The sequence below is a fragment of the Plecotus auritus genome, assembly GCF_963455305.1.
Source record: "Plecotus auritus genome assembly, chromosome: 5".
Lineage (NCBI taxonomy): Eukaryota > Metazoa > Chordata > Mammalia > Chiroptera > Vespertilionidae > Plecotus > Plecotus auritus.
Window position 1 is genome coordinate 2,420,999 of NC_137776.1, and position 19,298 is coordinate 2,440,296.

The window sequence follows — 19,298 nt, forward strand, 5'->3', positions numbered from 1 at the left end:
TGCCAGGGACCTGCCCGCCTCAGCCACTCTGCAAGAATGCGATAAACTAAAATGCTCAACGGGTCTTTGAAAACGCTCAAGTGCTATGCAAGTGTGATTTCATACCAACAAAGTTATTTAACTTTTGTGTGCACGGATACATGATGTTCAGGTCACTAAATACTGGTTTTTGAGCATGTGATGTTCATCCAAGTTGCCTTGAGATATTTCCAGTATGAAAATCTGAGCTCGTGGTGGACAGTGATTTCACACTGAGCAAGTCAGCAGCATGCGGCTCTCTGTGTGAGACCGGAGAGGCCTGGTCAGGGGGCTCCGTGGGGTGGAGGGTGCGGGGTTGAGCCTTGGTCTGGATGTGTCAGGGAAGCCATCGATCTCTGTTGCTCTCTCACATCCGTGTTTCTCTCTCCCCCTGCCTCTCTCTCTAAACATCAATACAAACACAGCCTTGGGTGAGGATTAAAAAGAAAAAGGACACCCTTTTTAAAAAAGGGCCAAATGAAGTTCTCTGGTTGAAACCTAAACATCGCCCATGTCTAGGCGGATGCGGGCTCTTTTACTCACCTGCTCGTTCACTTCGCCACGTAGGGTCCCGCTGGGGAGCGCGGCGGTCCAGGCCCCGCAGGGCCCCGGGGAGCCCCCGGAGAAGCTGGCCGAGATGGTGTGCCTGGAGGTCCAGGGATGAGGGTAAGGAGGCACACTCTGTTTACTGAGAAAAAGGCATACGAGGAAGGCTCAAAGGCATGTTACATCAGGCCCCACCTTATCCTATAGGCCAGGGGTGGGCAAACTTTTTGACTCGTGAGCCACCATGGGTTCTTAAACTGGACCGGAGGGCCGGAACAAAAGCATGGATGGAGTGTTTGTGTGAACTAATATAAATTCAAAGTAAACATCATTACATAAAAGGGTACGGTCTTTCGGCTCCGCGGGCCAGATAGAACAGCCGAACGGGCCGGATCCGGCCCGCGGGCCGTAGTTTGCCCACGGCTGCTATAGGCTCACAACAAAACAAACCTGTTTAAAGGAAACTTAAGCTGATGTCGATGAAAGGGCAGACACAAAGGAACACTTAGCTAAAATACTGGCCTGGCAGGAAATTGCATGCCGCTGCGAGGCTACCTATATGCGTGGGAGTGTTGACATTGTGCAGATGGACGCCTGTGCTTGAACCGTTTTTAAAGCACCCCCATGACTTTCCCATCCAGGGGGTGCCCGGAAGCCCAGGAGGACCAGGCAGCGACGGGAAGCCGGGGCCTCCGGTACGTACACGCTCATCCCCTGTGGGATGCCCAGGGAATGGCTGCCCGCGGGCACCTGGCCCGACGCACGCTTATAGCCTGGCTGTGTAAGTTGTCTGTGTTGGTCATGTGTGTGCTGAGCCTGTCCTAACGCAGCTTCTTCTCATCAGGGACCTCAAGGAGAGAGCGGCCGCGTCGGTTCCCCAGGCCCACCTGGTCCGCGGGGTCAGCCTGGCGTCATGGGGTTCCCTGGTCCTAAAGGAAACGATGTGAGTTTGCCTGGGTTTCCTCAATGGCTGTCTGCCACTTGGCCTTGTACCCTCCATGTGGGAGCGGGAGGGGCCAGGATTCCGTCTCTGCCCCAGAGCACAGAACATTGCACGTCAACGTGCCTGGGAGAAGGGAGTTCAAGTGTCGTTTTGGTTGACTTCTGGGGACAGAGTGGAGACCTAGTTATAGAAAGTAGTTTTGGGTTGTGAATGTGTGTGTGTGAATGTGTGTGTGTGAATGTGTGTGTGTGAGTGTGTGTGTGACTGTGTGTGTGTGAATGTGTGTGTGAATGTGTATGTGAATGTGTGTGAGTGTGTGTGTGTGTGAATGTGTGTGTGTGAGTGTGTGTGTGTGAATGTGTGTGAATGTGTGTGTGAATGTGTGTGAGTGTGCGTGTGTGTGTGTGACTGTGTGTGTGTAAATGTGTGTGTGTGAGTGTGTGTGTGAATGTGTGTGTGTGTAAATGTGGGTGTGAGTGTGTGTGTGAATGTGTGTGAGTGTATGAGTGTGTGTGTGAATGTGTGTGAGTGTGCATGTGTGTGACTGTGTGTGTGTAAATGTGTGTGTGAGTGTGTGAATGTGTGTGTGTAAATGTGGGTGTGTAAATGTGGGTGTGAGTGTGTGTGTGAATGTGTGTGAGTGTATGAGTGTGTGTGTGAATGTGTGTGAGTGTGCATGTGTGTGACTGTGTGTGTAAATGTGTGTGTGAGTGTGTGTGGGGGGGAGTGTGTGTAAGAGGCAGGTCAAAACTCTGAGGGAACAATGCGATGAGTTATTTCCTCTTTGGAGTTGGTAAACACTGGCCATTTCTTTAGGGTGCTCCTGGCAAAAACGGAGAGCGAGGTGGCCCTGGAGGTCCTGGCCCCCCGGTATGTAGATTTCGCCCACTGCTTCCCACCCTGCCCTGCAGGCACTTACCTCCCACCCCATGGCTTCTCTAACTTCCGTTTTCAGGGTCCTGCTGGAAAGAACGGTGAAGCTGGATCTCCGGGCCCCCCTGGACCGCAGGCAGGTTCACCCACAGCCTGCAGATGTGGGGGTGGGAGAGGGCGGCGGGAAGACGTGGGAATGGCACAGCCTCTGGCACTGTGTCATCAGAGTTCTCACAGCAATGATCATGTTGCTTGTTTAGCTGGCTGGCTGGCTGCTGGCATTGAGGAAAGTGTGTATTGCAAGGTCTCTTGCGTCACTTCCACAGGCCAGACCCTTCCCTCCTTTCACACGGTTCATTTCAAATTAAGCACCAGCCTCTGAAGGGCAAATGGTGTGCGCTAAGCAGGAAAGGTGTCTTCCGACGAGGACCTCATCACATTCTTTTTCCCTAGGGGCCAGGTGGTGACAAAGGAGATGCAGGACCCCCTGGCCCTCAAGGATTGCAGGTAGGAATTTATTTAACTCCTCATTGGACACCTGCTTTTAATCAAGTCCTCTGGTAGCTATTGTTGTTATGTTTTTGTGACACTAATAGATCATAATTTATCTTAAGCTTAAAATTCACAGGTCTTTAGTCTTCTACCTTGAAATACGATAGACAATGTGGACAGGCATAATTCCAATAATTTCTATGTCTAGTCCAGAATGAGTATTACTAACTAAAAATTTTTAATATTGATAATGCTAAAATAAGTGAGTTCACATAATTCTATATGTTTATACTTTTATTAGAACTTAAATTAATGTAGCCAAATCCATTCACCATGATCATCAATTCATTTTGATAAACATGTCCCTCTATTCTTTAAAGAAAAAGAGTCTGGCGAGATGAACACTAGTTTGTAATATGGGTATCCCACCGCTGTCTCTGGCTGCTGAGAGCCATCATTTTTTTTGCCTCTATGAAGACCAGTGAACGCAAATTTTAATACTTAGCAGAAACATACGAACTAGAGCTTTTGTGCAAATAATGTTTGAAGTGATGACACATACAAATCCGATTCCTCCTAGGGCATCCCTGGAACCGGCGGGCCTCCCGGGGAAAACGGGAAACCTGGAGAGCCGGTAAGTGGCCTGTCATTTTCTCAAAACCCTGAAGCCAAAAGAATGCACGGTCTTCCCTTACCGCTTATTAAATGTCGCATTCCCGCATGCCATGTTGTCTGAGATTTAACGTTTGGTTTTGAGATATTCATTAACAAAACAAAGTTATTCTATCGCCACTATGACATTGTTTGAGTTTGAGCATAAAACAGAAGGAACTAAAGAAAGAGTGCATACCTCGGCGTGACAAACTGTGCCGTCTGCAGACAAGGCAAATGTGTGTCTTGCTTCTATTTCATAACATACATTCTGATGGAGCCTCATTCTAGAATGTCCATCTCCTAGGGCCCAAAGGGCGAGGCCGGGGCGCCTGGAGCGCCAGGAGGCAAGGTAAGTCTTCCCGCTTGCTTTCTACTCTTTTAAGCATGTTACAGAGCGACTGGTTCGTGACCTCGTTCTAGTATGTTATAGCAAGAAGCTCTTTTTAAGAAGCACCACGTTGTAAATGTTTGGGGAACACACCCAGGGCAACTCAAGACATTGCGAAGGGATTACCTTTGCCGCATCTGGACCACCACGTTCTCTGACCTAATCAACATCCAGAATCCACTGGAGCCTGACATTTCCAAAGAAAAGTCTTCCCCGTGCCTGAATTCTCTAGAAAGAACTGCCTTGGCAGAGGAACTTTCCGAGTTTGCTCTTGTGAATAAAATGATTAGAATCGTTTTCCTCAGACCTTGTTGGGGCCACCTTTAAGATTTCCGTTCCCACTCAGTGGATCAAATGTCTTTTATAAAAATTCCCAAATTGTTCAAAAACGTAAGTTTAGGAACCTAGTGGCCTGCATGGAAATTTACAGCTGAGGGTGCCGGGTACATCTCTGGCATCGGGTCTCCTAACAGGAGTATTACCTTTTCCCACGACAGGGAGATTCTGGTGCCCCTGGTGAGCGTGGGTCTCCCGGAGTGGCAGGTCCCATCGGACCGAGAGGTGGAGCAGGCCCCCCGGGTCCCGAAGGAGGCAAGGTAAACGCCACAGCATCCGGGCCACGTGGGTTTGACACAATGCACTGCCTCTCCTTCTTGCGATTTACCTTTTCTCCTTGAATGTCAGGGCCCCGCCGGCCCCCCTGGGCCACCCGGTACTGCTGGTACTCCTGGCCTGCAAGGGATGCCTGGAGAAAGAGGGGGTCCTGGAGGCGCCGGCCCGAAGGGTGACAAGGTACGGGCTCACCTTTTGTTAATTATGTAACAAAGCAGACTTTGTGGGTAAAAGGGAAATACGGCTGCTGGGAAGCAATCTATTTTCCAAATGAATGTTATCCTCCTATAGTACGTGGAGATCTGTAAGATCTGTAACCAGAACATCTGCTATTTACCCAGTAAGCCTTGCAGGTGGCTCCCCTCGGGGCAGGTTCCCACGGGGGACACTTCCAAGCGGCTGACACTGGCCTTTGTTTGACAGGGAGAACCGGGCACCGCCGGCGCTGATGGGGCTCCTGGCAAAGATGGTCCCCGGGTGAGTACTCGTTTGGGGGAGAAACTGGCCTTGTCTGTGTTTGATAGACAATAGTTCCCTCACCTCAATTTCTGTCTGTCCCCCAAACTGTTCATGATAGGTTAGATCAGACTTTGCTACCTTCTGGGCATTAAGACCCAAACGATGTGATAGTTAAAATTTCCGAGTTCTCTCTCTCACTACCCGACAATTCAACTATGACCTGAGAATGGAAAACTCCCCCAAGTAGGATAAACGTTACAAGCTAAAGTCACAGTGAGTCACTAAAATCCAAGATAATCAACACTGTTCATGGAGGAACTTTTTCATTAAGAACAAACACACTGCCATTGTGGGGTAAAGCCACACCCTGGCGTACTACTTAGCAATGAAAAGGAATGAACTGTGGACACCCGCAAGGATCTCTATAGACCTCGGGCGTCATGCGGAGGGAAGAAAAGTCAAGTCAAAAAGAGACGCCGTGCATGATTCTGTTCATGTCCCAGTGAGAACAACATTCCGTGGAGGTGCAGGCAGCGCGAGGTTGCCAGGAGTGAGGATTGGGGTGGGGGCGACGGCTGTAGCTATGGAGGCGAAGGAGGGTGTTTGAGCGTGACTGTACCGTGTGTCTTGATTATGGTGGTGGTCATGCGAGGCTACGTGTGATAAAAATTACATAGAGCTACACACACACACACACACACACACACACACACACCAACGAGTGCATGGAGAGGCCTGAGTAAGCCCTGTGGGTTGTACCAGTGCTGACTTCTTGGTGTTGCTGTTGGACGACAGCTGGGTGAGGTGTCACACGGTGGGTGTTGCTGTTGGACTACAGCTGGGTGAGGTGTCACACGGTGGGAAGCTGGGAGAAGGGTGTACAGGAGTTTCCTGTATGTTTCTTTGCAACCTTCTGTGAATCTGCAACTATTTCAAAAAAAATGTTAGAAAAAATAAACACTATAATCCATTCTATTCCCATTAGCAGACATCTTCTAGGTTTAGTCATAGTTACATAATAAACATGCTAAATAAACATGAAATCTAAGTCATTTCATAGATATATTTACTATCGTTGCCTTAAAAATTCATAAAGACATCCCATTTGACAGACTAGATGGGTAAGATATCATCTAATTTTTTTAAAAAAACTAATATTTTATTTACGTAAATAAGTAAAACTTTAATATTTGAAAATGTCCATTTGAAAACATGATATGTGTAATGACATTTTGCATAGTCAGATGACACACTTTGAATTATTAAGCAGTGGAATAAGGCAATGTATTTTAATTTTTAAGTTATGACTATAAACTCTTACATCACATCTTATTTACCTTTTGCAACAAAAAAATAAATAAATCAATAAACTTCTCCTGAATCTTGTAACCCTTTAGAGTCATTCCTTAGAATCTTATATTCACTAAGCTCTGAAGTCCTTGCACATGGAAGAGAATATCATTCCATCAATAAAAGAAATCATATTATCTAGTATATTCGCTGAATAACATGCCTATATGTTCTCTGTGTGATTGACAGGAAGCTGATGCTTTCTGTTTTCAAAATTAAAAATGTTTCTATTTTCTTTAGGGTCCTACTGGTCCCATCGGCCCCCCTGGCCCCTCTGGTCAGCCTGGAGACAAGGTAACGCTTAACACTACTTACAGACAACAACAAAATCTCTTAGCTTTGGGGATGATGAGACCATCATTCCTCTTTTCTCTTTTTAAAGGGCGAAGGTGGTGCCCCTGGTCCTGCGGGCGTAGCTGGTCCTCGCGGAAGCCCTGTAAGTGTGAAAGACATTTCAGCATCCTCTTGACCCACACACACAACAGCTACTGGTCCTTAGCAGTTCTGCCTAGAAGGCCAAGACTCATGGTGGGATACAGTTTGTAGGAGTCATACAACATGCAAGAAAAGTTCAAGTTCTCAAATCCAAAGCTCACAAAGACAATGCTAAATCCTGCCTTCTTTACTAAATGATTTGGGGGAAATACAAAAATCGCACAAGTAATATTCCTTGGTAAATGAGCATTCCCGAGGCTCTGTCTAGATCTGAAGTTCTCTGCCTCCGGGGTGTAGGACTCAGGAGAGATATAGAGTAAATGTTTTTCATTAATTATTGACCAATCGATTTTTCAACCCATTTACCGTGTGCATAAATCCTTACATTCCTTAGAGTTATACAATTAGGTGCGTTCAATACATCAGAATTCTCAAGTTGTGATTCTTGCAAATGCTATCACAGTCAGAGGCAGAAGGAATCGCTGGTTTGGGTGTTGTTCGCAACTAGTTTTGTTCAGAAATTAAAAAGTCAGTTACCTGTGTACACTTCCTCCTTAAAGGAGAGATAAGGTGATGTAGAGGCGGGTGCGTGGTCCCTGTGGGAGGCTGTCTTCCCGGGACTAATAAGGATCCTTTCCCTCCAGGGCGAGAGAGGTGAAAGCGGACCCCCAGGCCCCGCCGGCTTCCCTGGCGCCCCCGTAAGTATGAACATTAGGGATCAAGAGCCACACATTGGTGGTCACAACGTGGCCCCAGGCATCTAAGTGCAGCACCGGGGAGAGAGTCGATGATATGGTGATGATACATACGGTGCCAGTGGGCACTGGCCATAGCAGGGAGGCACTTCGTAAAGGATCTCATTGTCTGCCCGCTCTGCCGCGCACCTGACACAAATATGAATGATATCAAATGTAAACTGTGCTTGAAAAAAACATACATGTCACACAGCCCGGAGTCTGACCTAGCTGAAAAATGGCAGAAGTATAAGTTGACTCTGGATATAGCCCGGCTTCAGCCACTCACTCCCTATCCGGTCAGGTTACCTTAGCTCCTCCCCCTTTTTTCTTGCTCTCTCTCCTTCCTCTTCAAAAGATGAAGCTAAACTACCTGCCCTGCTTTATGCCAGGCCAGTGAGGTGAGCAGATGCCCTGCCTCCAAGAGCACTCTGACATGGTCAAGTCCTTCCTCAGAGGACGACACCCTGAAAATGAGCTCTCAGCCCCACCTTCCTCAGATGCCACCCCTGTGCCCACTTCCACATGCACACGATCCCCGGGCAGACTGTCGCCCGCGTGACATGCAGTGGGCACCTTCATGCTGTCTCGGTGGTCGTCTCCTGCCAGGAACACACTAGGGCTGTCCTCTAAGGACCGTCTTTGCTGATCTTCTGTCGAGCTCTCTCCCCAGGGCTAGTTCTGTGTTCTCGCTGTGAGTGATGGTAAGCTGCGGGCGCTGTGGCGGACGGACGCTCACGCGTGTTGTTTCTGGCTGCAGGGACAGAATGGCGAGCCTGGCGGCAAAGGAGAGAGAGGCCCTCCCGGCGAGAGAGGCGAGAGCGGGCCCCCTGGCATCGCAGGGCCCACCGGGGGAGCTGGGCCCGCGGTAAGTCTTCCCTCACCTGCTCTGAAGCTCCTGGCGGGCCTCACCCTGTCAGCCTGAGCGCTTGTCCTGGGGACAGGTGCAGTCTCCATAGCAACGTCGTTCTGAGTGTGAAGCTTGGCCCAGCGGTCTGAATATCATCTCAACCAGCTCTTCGTGGAGCTGCGCTTTGTTGTTTTGGGGGGAGGGGTTCTTACGTCTATTGCCGGCTTTCCCCAGTTTTATTGAGATGCAGGACGTTGTATGAGTCTAAGGTGCGGGACAGCATGATGGGATGTGTGAGCACAATACATGGAGTTACCGGTTGGCAGAGGCTTAAGGCTTTGCCAAACGTGTGATGTGGTGCTCTTCTTGTGAATCATTCTCACCTCCGTTCCACGCAGGGTCCCCCTGGTCCCGCAGGGGTCAAAGGTGAACGCGGCAGTCCTGGCGGTCCGGTAAGTGCCCCGTCTGCGCTGCTATTGCAAAGCGTGCCTGGGTACCGTCTGTCTATAACAGGGGTGGGCAAACTTTTTGACTCAAGGGCCACCATGGGTTCTTAAACTGGACCGGAGGGCCGGAACAAAAGCATGGATGGAGTGTTTGTGTGAACTAATATAAATTCAAAGTAAAGGAGCGGAGGGGAGAGCAAGAGAACCGGATAGAACAGCCGGATCCGGCCCGCGGGCCGTAGTTTGCCCAAGGCTGGTCTATAAGCTGCTTCGAAAGCACTGGGTCCCCAACTGGAGTATAAAACCCATGGTCACGCACTCACATGTGAGTCGTATGTAAACTCCAAGAGGAGAACAAACCACAGGACTCAGAGGAGAAGGCGGGCCCCCCACCCCACATGCTTGGACGTCATCTGTGTGCGTAGGGCTCAACTGTTCATTCTGCTTGAAATCTGACAACACGCTGCTGTTCTCCACAGGGCGCTGCGGGCTTCCCCGGCGGCCGCGGTCCCCCCGGCCCTCCTGGCAACAACGTAAGCACCCCCCCCCCGGTTTTCTCACCGCCCCCCAAAGGGAACGCCCGCAGCTGAGAGCCTCCCTGGCTCCGCTGCTCGTCTAAGTCCCGTGGAAAGGGACTCGGATGCAGGTAAAGGTGGGAAGACGCTTCGATGCTTTCGTTCTAAACTGCTCGGATGCCGAACCTGTTTTGTAGGGTAACCCAGGCCCCCCAGGCGCCAGTGGTACTCCAGGCAAGGATGGCCCCCCGGGCCCCCCTGGGAACAGTGGCAGCCCCGGCAGCCCCGGGATTTCCGGCCCTAAAGGCGACGCCGGCCCGCCCGGCGAGAAGGGCTCTCCCGGTTCGCAGGGACCTCCGGTGAGTGGCGCGCCGTCCTGTTTCCATCCCCAACTCACCACGGAGCACACGCACCCCAAGGGGACTGAGCTTTCGCTGTCTGCCCACAGGGAGCCCCAGGCCCACTCGGCATCGCAGGGATCACCGGGGCGCGGGGTCTGGCGGGGCCCCCCGGCATGCCCGGCGCCAGGGGCAGTCCCGGCCCGCAAGGCGTTAAGGTGAGTGTCGTCTTGGCATCGCTGGCCCCTTGTTTGTCTGGCAGAGCCTTGGGGGACCGCTTAGCCCAGGGGTGGGCAAACTTTTTGACTCGAGGGCCACCATGGGTTCTTACACTGGACCGGAGGGCCGGAACAAAAGCATGGATGGAGTGTTTGTGTGAACTGATATAAATTCAAAGTAAAGGAGCGGAGGGGAGAGCAAGAGAACCCTCCGCTCTTTCGGCTCCGCGGGCCCGATAGAACAGCCGAACGGGCCGGATCCGGCCCGCGGGCCGTAGTTTGCCCACGGCTGGCTTAGCCACAGCAAGGACAGGATGCGCAGGTTTTCCTGGAACAGATGAGAATTCTTGCTCTTTTCACACTGGGAGGAAGCATGCCTGCTGCTGAAGGCTCCAGAGGACGAGGCCATGCACAGCACAGGCCAGCCGGGGGCACGCGCACACAGAGCGGAGGTCACAGGATAAGGTGTTTTCCTACCGTCTCAGTGGCCTCTGTTGGAAATGGGTGCGCGTCCTTCAGTTTGTTGACTGAGTCTGAAGGGGAAATCATGTCAGCGTGTGGCCCCATGAAAGCCTTTAACTGGTAGCAATCATTCACCAACTCAGTTCGCTTTGCACTCCTGACTTGTTTTCACTAATATGGCTTCAATATCCTAGTGGTTAGCGCCCTAAATATTCATTTAGCAAATGGGACAATACAATTCCGTTTCATGAAGGCTCATATTTCGGTACTTCAAGCACCTCTTTACACTGAAAGGTCATATAATATGGTAAAACATTTGAATGTGTTCGATGTAGATGAACAAATGGAGTAGGTGTATGTTCTGTAGGTGGAGCCAGATGTTCAATGTCATTTCATTGTCATGGTCACCGTAAGCCCAGCGTTCATAGTGGCTCATCCTGACGTTTTTCTCAGAATGGCCACGTCTGCGTATACATCTCCTGTTAGGATGGATGCTGAGTCTGACAGCCTGTGTGGTACTCAGCCCTCCGGTGTCCACAGTCCCTGGAAAAGTTAGAAAACGCAGGAAGTTTGCTTCTCCAAAGCTTTTCCCTGCGGTGGAGACTGGGTTAGGAACCAACTCAGCAGAAGTTGACTTAAACTTCTAATCACATGATACTCGTTCAGTCCTTAGGTTAAAAAAAACGCCTCGTATGTCTCACACAGGGTGAAGCCGGGAAACCTGGACCCAGCGGTCACAACGGAGAACGCGGGCCGCCTGGACCCCAAGGCCTCCCTGGCCTGGCGGGGACAGCGGGCGAGCCTGGACGCGATGTGAGTACCGCGTCTGGGAAACAGCCGATCAGCCAGGTGGTCTTGGCTAACTTACTTAAGCAAGAGTCACACCGGACCTTCAGGGCTAAGAGTATAAATATGGCCGCATGCCAAGGTTCTCCTTCCTTTTCTCATAACAGACACTCTTTCCATTACAACTTAGAATAGCCTCAAGTGTCCATGTTCATTGATACGACTCAATGAGTGACCATTCCTGGGGAAGAATGTGACCTCTGGTAAATAAAGAAATGAGTTGGGGCGGGGAGACACAAGTTACAACCTTCCTTCTGGGTGGAAATATGCTCCATGTTATCCATGATGAGCTTTTCCTTTCATTGTAGATTTCTAGTATCAGCTTAAAGCGCTGTTTGTCCCGCTTTTACTTATCATCTCTCCCTTAAGGGTTCCTCTTGGACATTTGCTCCCTCATCACGTCTCCCTGTCTCACCCAGGAAACTTAGCACCACAGACATACTGCCCTCAGGCAGGTCAGCCTCGGAAGGGCCACGCCCCCTGTAATACCTACCAAGTTTCACTCCTGAGAACCAACTCTCATCCTCTCCAGGAGGACAGTGTTTCCCCTGGAAGACATGGCGGCAGTGGCGTTGGAGTGGTTCCAAAGAGGTGGACTTCATTTCTCCATTTCTTTCTTCTCTTTCCGCAGGGAAACCCTGGGTCCGATGGTCTCCCGGGCCGCGATGGGACTCCTGGGACCAAGGTACAGCAAACACGTGGACAGTAGGCACGTGCCATTAGAACACTAGCTGCCGGTCACACTGATTCTGGATCTGGAATTGTCCCACAGGGAGATCGTGGTGAAAATGGCTCTCCTGGCGCCCCTGGCTCCCCTGGACATCCCGGCCCGCCCGGTCCCGTGGGTCCAGCAGGAAAGAGTGGTGACAGAGGAGAGACTGTGAGTCCTAATACGCACCATCTCTCTCTACTGGTCTGTCTTCCTCCACAGAGAGGTTAGTAGGTAGCAGACAGAATGTCACATCTGCCAACCAAAAAGATCGACTAGCCCTCGTTGTGCAGTGTTTACGCTAGTCATTCCATAGGCAACTGCCGTCATAAGGCCACACGAGAAGTCTCTGGCGGTACTCAGTGACGAATTCATTACTAAAATTCAAAATGGTACTCACCAGACCAAGGGTATACTCACCAGGTAAGTGTAAGGCTGGGTTAATAGGACGTTCTCAGCTTGTCTGTTTAGACCCCTGACAAGATATAAACAGGGAAAGGTCATTGAAGGAGGACATGACACTAACTTTCAATAACAGTAAGCATAGCTATTCCTTCACAATGAAATTAACTTTTAAATCAAACAAAACTGCATCCCTAAGTGAATAATTCCATGTGTTTCTGTGTTTACTTTTATTTTAGGGCCCCGCTGGCCCTACTGGCGCCCCAGGTCCTGCTGGTGTCCGCGGTCCGGCTGTAAGTCATGTTCTTTTCTTAGCTTCGTCTATCTAGGAATGTTCTCTTTGCTGGCATGTTTGGGGGAAGGGGATGACAAAACCAGAACTATGGATCAGAGGTTCAACTTTCCTTCAATGATGCAGAAAGCAATTCAGGACCCCAAAGTTCCTTGGGGCCAAGGATATACACATCAATTATTGGGGTTTCATGCATTTATCAGTCCAAAATCCCATCAGTGTGTTGATGGGATGTCTAAGAGAATGCCAGAATGTAAGAGGATGTAATTGGTGTAAATTCCATTGTGTTTTCCCAATGAGTATGTGTGGATATGGCCTTGATTTGACATGTGTTTTTGTAAAGGGTCCCCAAGGCCCCCGTGGTGACAAAGGTGAAACAGGCGAACGTGGTTCTAACGGCATCAAAGGACATCGAGGATTCCCCGGGAGCCCAGGTGCCCCCGGCTCTCCCGTAAGTGCGTCGTTTGGTTAGAAAACCCCCGTCAATGTACTTGAACTGATGGGATAGGCGAGTTTTATGCACTGAAAGTAGAAAATGTTCATTTCTAAAAGTATATGCTAGAAGAGATGGGAGATGGATTCCAGGACGGATTTGAAATAGCAGCTGGCAGGAGACAAGGGGGAGATGGAAGGAAAGGAAGTTATGTGGTATCACGACCCCCGTCTTTCTCGCTCTGACCTGGAGTGTGCAGTTCCCTAACCTTTTCAAAGTCTTCATTTCTGTCCGCCCTGCCTCTCCCCCCAGGGCCCTGCTGGTCACCAAGGGGCAGTCGGGAGCCCAGGACCCGCCGGCCCCAGGGTAAGTTCCGCGGGGAGAATGGGAAGGTCCATGCTGTCTGTCGCCCAGTTCGCTCCGAAGGACGGTCTTCCAGCACTGTGACATCATGATCCTGTTTTAGGGACCTGTTGGACCTAGTGGGCCCGCCGGCAAAGACGGCATCAGTGGACATCCAGGTCCCATTGGACCCCCAGGGCCTCGAGGGAACAGAGGTGAAAGAGGGTCCGAGGTAAGACATCCCTTATCGACACACGCATTTGACTCGCTCTTACCTTCACATTTTCAGAAACACTTTGCAATATCCTGAAACTAGAGTGAGTTCAACATAACGCAGTCACCCGACTTGATTCAGAGAATGCACAGTGACCTTAAGACATTCTCCACCACATTAAGACTTTATCACGCTGCAACGAGGAGAAAAACCTTTCTTACAGTTTGATCAGTTGACAGGTGAATCCAAATAAAGACATACACCCGAATAACCAACTCGACTCTGCCTGTGCTCCCTCACACTGGAGCCCCCCAAGCAGGAGGAACAGAACGAGCTACAAACGCAGGGGTGGGCAGGCGTGGGTTTGCGGTGGTGCCCAGGGAAAAGGACCCGCGGGTACGATTATTACCGTGGTTTTATGAACTCCGTGCTTCACGTGCTCACACTGTAAACACACTTTAGCCTCCCCTGCATGTAGTACTTTCTCGTTCTCAGAGAGCTTCCCGAATTTCATTCCTCATACCTCTCCATCCTATACCCTTGGGGTCAGTGGAATAAAGACTATTCCCCCCACAAGGTACACATGTGGCAATTAAAGGCAAGTAAGTGATCAGCCCAAAGACATAAAGTTAATGACAAACCTGGGCTCAGGATTCTAATGCTGGCGTGACACAGGAGGTGACGGACACGGGAGGTGAGGGACACAGGAGGTGAATGACACGGGAGGTGACTGACATGAAAGGTGAGGGACATGGGAGGTGAGGGACACAGGAGACACCCAGTCCGCATTAGCATCGCTTACATCATTCATCCAGAAGGAGCCCCATGGATTGAAACGCGTGCTCCAGCACCACCGACTCTTACACAGCGGAACAGCACGTTTCCTGGGAATGAATCAGAATCATTCTAAGTTTGTTATCATTTGATCACATCACCCTTGGTTAAAATGATGATGCTGTCTCAAGGCATCCATGGTCTTCCATACCTTTCCTTGGGCTGTCTGTCACACATTGTTCATGGAGACAAACAAGTACACCTCAGTGACCTACGTTCTTCCCTCCCCCAGGGCTCCCCAGGCCACCCAGGCCAGCCAGGCCCACCTGGCCCCCCCGGCGCGCCCGGCCCCTGCTGTGGTGGGGGCGCAGCTGCCATCGCAGGTGGTGGAGGGGAAAAGGCTGGTGGGTTTGCCCCCTATTATGGAGATGAGCCGCTGGATTTCAAAATCAACACCGAGGAGATCATGACTTCCCTCAAGTCCGTCAGCGGACAAGTGGAAAGCATCATCAGCCCTGACGGGTCTCGCAAAAACCCGGCCCGCAACTGCCGAGACCTGAAGTTCTGCCACCCCGAGCTCCAGAGCGGTAGGTGGGGGCGCCTCGGGCCGGGCCAGGCCACAGTGAGAGGGTTCAGGAGAGAGGAACACGCGGCTGTGGGCCCTGTTAGAGCAGAAACGGGGCTTCGAGATGGGAGCTGAGGGGAAACTGCTTGACACTGAGAAGAAAACAGGAACTTAAGGTGTGACCTGAATTACTTCAAAGCACCCCGAAGTAGGACACTGTAAGGACAGTTGTGCAGAAATTGTAATAAAATCATAGCTTGGTGTATTTCTGCATATCATCACAAGCTTGTTTGAGTGATAAAACAATGTTTATCACTGTGTTCTGAGGATCAAATATATGTAATTTGATGCAAAGTTTGCAATCTAATTAATGAAATAATGCCATTTACTTTTAGTAATAAATCAAATTATTAATTTTTTCAGATTAAAAAAATCCAAATGAAAAATTCCAGACTATCACATGGAATTTCAGATTGCAGTAGTGTAAGATTTTGCATATATTCAGTAAATTCTCTCAGAAAGGCACCCTTATTTCAAGCTCTTAAATACCTTGGCATGGAACATTGCCTTAGAGTCACTTCAGGAAATTACTTATCATAGAGGACAGTCAACCTTGGGGACTTTAGGTTTAGACTTAGGCCATAAATCTGGATTAGACAAGGAGCTTACGTTACGCTATACTATAAAATGCAAGTACATACAATGCAAACACATTAGCAGTCAACATTCTGACTCTTACCAGGCAAACACACAAAATCACTCTGGTCCCCATCTCAGTACTGGATTTTGTAACCAAGTTCCATTGTCCTTTGTGGTGACTGTCAGGAGAATATTGGGTTGACCCTAACCAAGGCTGCAAGATGGACGCCATTAAAGTGTTCTGCAACATGGACACGGGGGAGACGTGCATCGGTGCCAGTCCACACAGCGTCCCCCGCAAGCGCTGGTGGGCAGACCCCGGTGCTGAGAAGAAGCACGTCTGGTTCGGGGAGACCATGGATGGCGGCTTCCAGGTGAGAGGGGATCTCCCAGTCTCAGCGTACACTAAGTCACCCTCCTGCCCGTCTCACACTAACTCACCCTCCTGCCTGTCTCACACTAACTCACCCTCCTGCCCGTCTCACACTAAGTCACCCTCCTGCCCGTCTCACACTAACTCACCCTCCTGCCCGTCTCACACTGTCACCCTCCTGCCCATCTCACACTAAGTCCCCTCCTGCCCGTCTCACACTAACTCACCCTCCTGCCCGTCTCACACTAAGTCACCCTCCTGCCCGTCTCACACTAACTCACCCTCCTGCCCGTCTCACACTAAGTCACCCTCCTGCCCGTCTCACACTGTCACCCTCCTGCCTGTCTCACACTGTCACCCTCCTGCCCGTCTCACACTAACTCACCCTCCTGCCCGTCTCACACTAACTCACCCTCCTGCCCGTCTCACACTGTCACCCTCCTGCCCGTCTCACACTAACTCACCCTCCTGCCCGTCTCACACTAACTCACCCTCCTGCCCATCTCACACTGTCACCCTCCTGCCCGTCTCACACTAACTCACCCTCCTGCCCGTCTCACACTAAGTCACCCTCCTGCCCGCCTGACTTGGCTCCTGCTATTTGCTCATCACAAGCAAGGTTCGTTAATAAGCAGAAGGGCCCAATTGACTGTATATATTCAGGAGACCACTTCTAACACTTGTGTGACTTCTCTTTTAAGAGCTGAGCTAGAATGAAGTGTGCCACCGCCTTTTAACTCTCCAGACATTTTCTACTCTAACATGTTACGTTATACGTGTAGTAAACACATGTTCACACGGTGAAGATGGTTATCCTTATCTCGGTGATCACATTGTAAGGCATATACCTGTAGAATCCCTGTGTTGTACATCTGAAACTCATATAATACGGTGTGTCAACTATACTTGGAGAAAAATTCACATATAAAATATTCTTAATAAATGAACAACCTCCGTTACAATAACCAAACCGCGTGCGAGAGTCCCTCAGTTGTACCTACAATGTTTGACCCGTTGGCTGTGCTCCCCCCACAGTTCAGCTACGGCAACCCCGAGCTCCCAGAAGACGTCCTGGACGTGCAGCTCGCCTTCCTGCGCCTGCTCTCCAGCCGGGCCTCCCAGAACATCACGTATCACTGCAAGAACAGTATCGCGTACATGGACCACGCCAGCGGCACCGTGAAGAAAGCCCTGAGGCTGATGGGGTCCAATGAAGGCGAATTCAAGGCCGAGGGGAACAGCAAGTTCACCTACACCGTCCTGGAGGACGGCTGCACGGTACGTCACCGCCTTCCCACCAGCCGGGCGCCCTGGCTCCGCAGCTCTAGTTGGGTGTCACTAACCACCTAGGAAAAGCGTAGAAATAATGAGGGCGAACCAGTGAAGGAAGGCGTTTGTGCCAGGTACACAGGATCTACTGAGTCGCTGCAGGAAATGTTCCATGCCACGAAAAATGAGTATGTTTCTCTCGGCCCCTAGGTAAAAAGCAGTTGAAATGAAGGCAATCGAAACTTAAATCCATAATATAAATGTTACCAGATCGTCTGGTTCCTACGCACTCTGCCTAATACAGAAAAATGGGGTGCCTGTTACCCCAGCACAGCCTCCTGCGTCCCCTGGTGGCCGCGTCTCCTGGCTGCATCGTTTGCTCTTGTGCTTGATTTAATTTCATGTCGTTTTGGACAGTCACACCCTGTACAGGCTCACAGCCTGGGAGCCATGGGCTGGCCCCTCCAGCCTGGGTGGGTGGGAGGAGCAGGCTAGGCCCCCAGGTTGGTGCCCATGCGCTGTACGTTGTTCACATAGTGAAATCGCCTAGTGACACACTTCCGAGCAGGGCCCCTTCGGCGAGCAGCTTCTGAGTGGGGTTGTGATGTCATGGTCGCTTCCTTTTTTCGTTCTTTTTACAGAAACACACTGGGGAGTGGGGCAAAACGGTCTTCGAATACCGGACACGCAAGGCGGTGAGACTCCCTATCGTGGACTTCGCGCCCTATGATGTTGGTGGCCCTGATCAGGAATTCGGTGTGGACGTTGGCCCTGTTTGCTTTTTATAAGCCAAACTCTATCCAAAATCCCAGCCAGAAACCTCACACTCCATATGTGTTCCTCTTGTTCTAATCTTGTCAACCAGTACAAGTGACCAACCAAATTCCAGTTATTTATTTCCAAGATTTTTGGAAAAAGTATAATTTGACAAAGAAGGATACTTTTTTTTTTTTTTTGCTGTTTCACCAAATACAGTTCAAATGCCTTTTGTTCTATTTTTTTAAAAATTTCAATTTCAAAATGTCTCAATGGTGCTATAATAAATAAACTTCAACACTCATACAATCACACTGAGTTACTTCTTTGAATCCAACCCATGTGCAGAGCAATGACTGTGCTTACCACTCAAGCACAACCTTTCTTTCTTAAATACTCAGACAATTGAAAGGACCTCCCTGTTTCAACTACCTCAGCCTGGTCAGAAACACAGATAAATTCTCTAAGTCCCAAAAGATGGAAAAAAAATGTATACATTGGTAAAACGTATGAATTAAATTGACTTATTTTCTAAAATATTTGTTTTTTAAAAATGTAGAGTGTAGTGCAAGAATTAACAAAAATATTTTAAGATTCACCATTAATTTAATCTTGGCTATCAACTGCTTTTAAAGGTGCTTTCCTCCTTCCTTGTCATTGCTAAAATGATCAAGATGACCGATATTTGGGAAGACTTTGAAGACACATGTTATGGTGCTAATGTACTTACACTTTTAAAACTCTAGGCCAGAACTGTTGCCTTGCATTCCAAACACTAAATGCACACCATCTGTACATGTCTCCTGTCAAACAAGATTGATTGGCATGTCACTTTAGAGGACTCTAACCCTTCATCGTGTAAAAGTCAACAACAAACAACAACACACAAATCATGGGGCTGATTTGCCACAATAACGCAGGGATGTGTTGAAATTTCACTTTGTAAGCTTGTATGTGGTTGTTGATCATTTTTTCTTACAGACACCCATAATAAAATATCATAATGAAACATTCCTCGTTTTTGTCACTTTTCATAGACTTAGCCAATGCATGTTTACACTCAGGAACTCTAGTGATTTTCTCAAAAAAAGAATATTGAACCCTAACTCTCTATCCTCATAGCGCAGTGACCTTCAGACATAGGAGTTAATATAACCTACGTCAGAGCAGAGAGCATGCCCCGGGGGGTTGGGGGGTGGGGAGAGGGGACAGTGCGGATATTCAGATCATATTCAGTGGAAGCCCTGAGGCACAGTGAAAGTGAAAAGCATTGCATCTATCCCAGCCGAACCCTGAAAACAGTAACATCATAAATCAGGTCACCCCTGAAGCGGAAGTGAGCAGGGAGGAA

General features: G+C 49.6%; 1 protein-coding gene across 1 annotated transcript in view; it reads left to right on the plus strand.

Annotated features, from left to right (window-relative positions):
• Positions 1 to 18,953, plus strand: part of COL3A1 (collagen type III alpha 1 chain) — a 40,425-nt gene extending 21,472 nt beyond the window's left edge. The window contains exons 22-51 of the mRNA XM_080668149.1: positions 586 to 684; positions 1,206 to 1,259; positions 1,409 to 1,507; positions 2,324 to 2,377; positions 2,463 to 2,516; positions 2,834 to 2,887; positions 3,453 to 3,506; positions 3,831 to 3,875; positions 4,412 to 4,510; positions 4,599 to 4,706; positions 4,950 to 5,003; positions 6,576 to 6,629; positions 6,718 to 6,771; positions 7,415 to 7,468; positions 8,265 to 8,372; positions 8,753 to 8,806; positions 9,280 to 9,333; positions 9,513 to 9,674; positions 9,764 to 9,871; positions 11,039 to 11,146; positions 11,811 to 11,864; positions 11,952 to 12,059; positions 12,530 to 12,583; positions 12,926 to 13,033; positions 13,328 to 13,381; positions 13,482 to 13,589; positions 14,638 to 14,932; positions 15,736 to 15,923; positions 16,958 to 17,200; positions 17,833 to 18,953. Of these exons, the coding sequence (XP_080524275.1) occupies positions 586 to 684; positions 1,206 to 1,259; positions 1,409 to 1,507; positions 2,324 to 2,377; positions 2,463 to 2,516; positions 2,834 to 2,887; positions 3,453 to 3,506; positions 3,831 to 3,875; positions 4,412 to 4,510; positions 4,599 to 4,706; positions 4,950 to 5,003; positions 6,576 to 6,629; positions 6,718 to 6,771; positions 7,415 to 7,468; positions 8,265 to 8,372; positions 8,753 to 8,806; positions 9,280 to 9,333; positions 9,513 to 9,674; positions 9,764 to 9,871; positions 11,039 to 11,146; positions 11,811 to 11,864; positions 11,952 to 12,059; positions 12,530 to 12,583; positions 12,926 to 13,033; positions 13,328 to 13,381; positions 13,482 to 13,589; positions 14,638 to 14,932; positions 15,736 to 15,923; positions 16,958 to 17,200; positions 17,833 to 17,979 (2,889 nt within the window). The 3' untranslated portion in view covers positions 17,980 to 18,953. The remainder of the gene's footprint in view (positions 1 to 585; positions 685 to 1,205; positions 1,260 to 1,408; positions 1,508 to 2,323; positions 2,378 to 2,462; positions 2,517 to 2,833; positions 2,888 to 3,452; positions 3,507 to 3,830; positions 3,876 to 4,411; positions 4,511 to 4,598; positions 4,707 to 4,949; positions 5,004 to 6,575; positions 6,630 to 6,717; positions 6,772 to 7,414; positions 7,469 to 8,264; positions 8,373 to 8,752; positions 8,807 to 9,279; positions 9,334 to 9,512; positions 9,675 to 9,763; positions 9,872 to 11,038; positions 11,147 to 11,810; positions 11,865 to 11,951; positions 12,060 to 12,529; positions 12,584 to 12,925; positions 13,034 to 13,327; positions 13,382 to 13,481; positions 13,590 to 14,637; positions 14,933 to 15,735; positions 15,924 to 16,957; positions 17,201 to 17,832) is intronic.
• Positions 18,954 to 19,298: the final 345 nt, after the last annotated feature.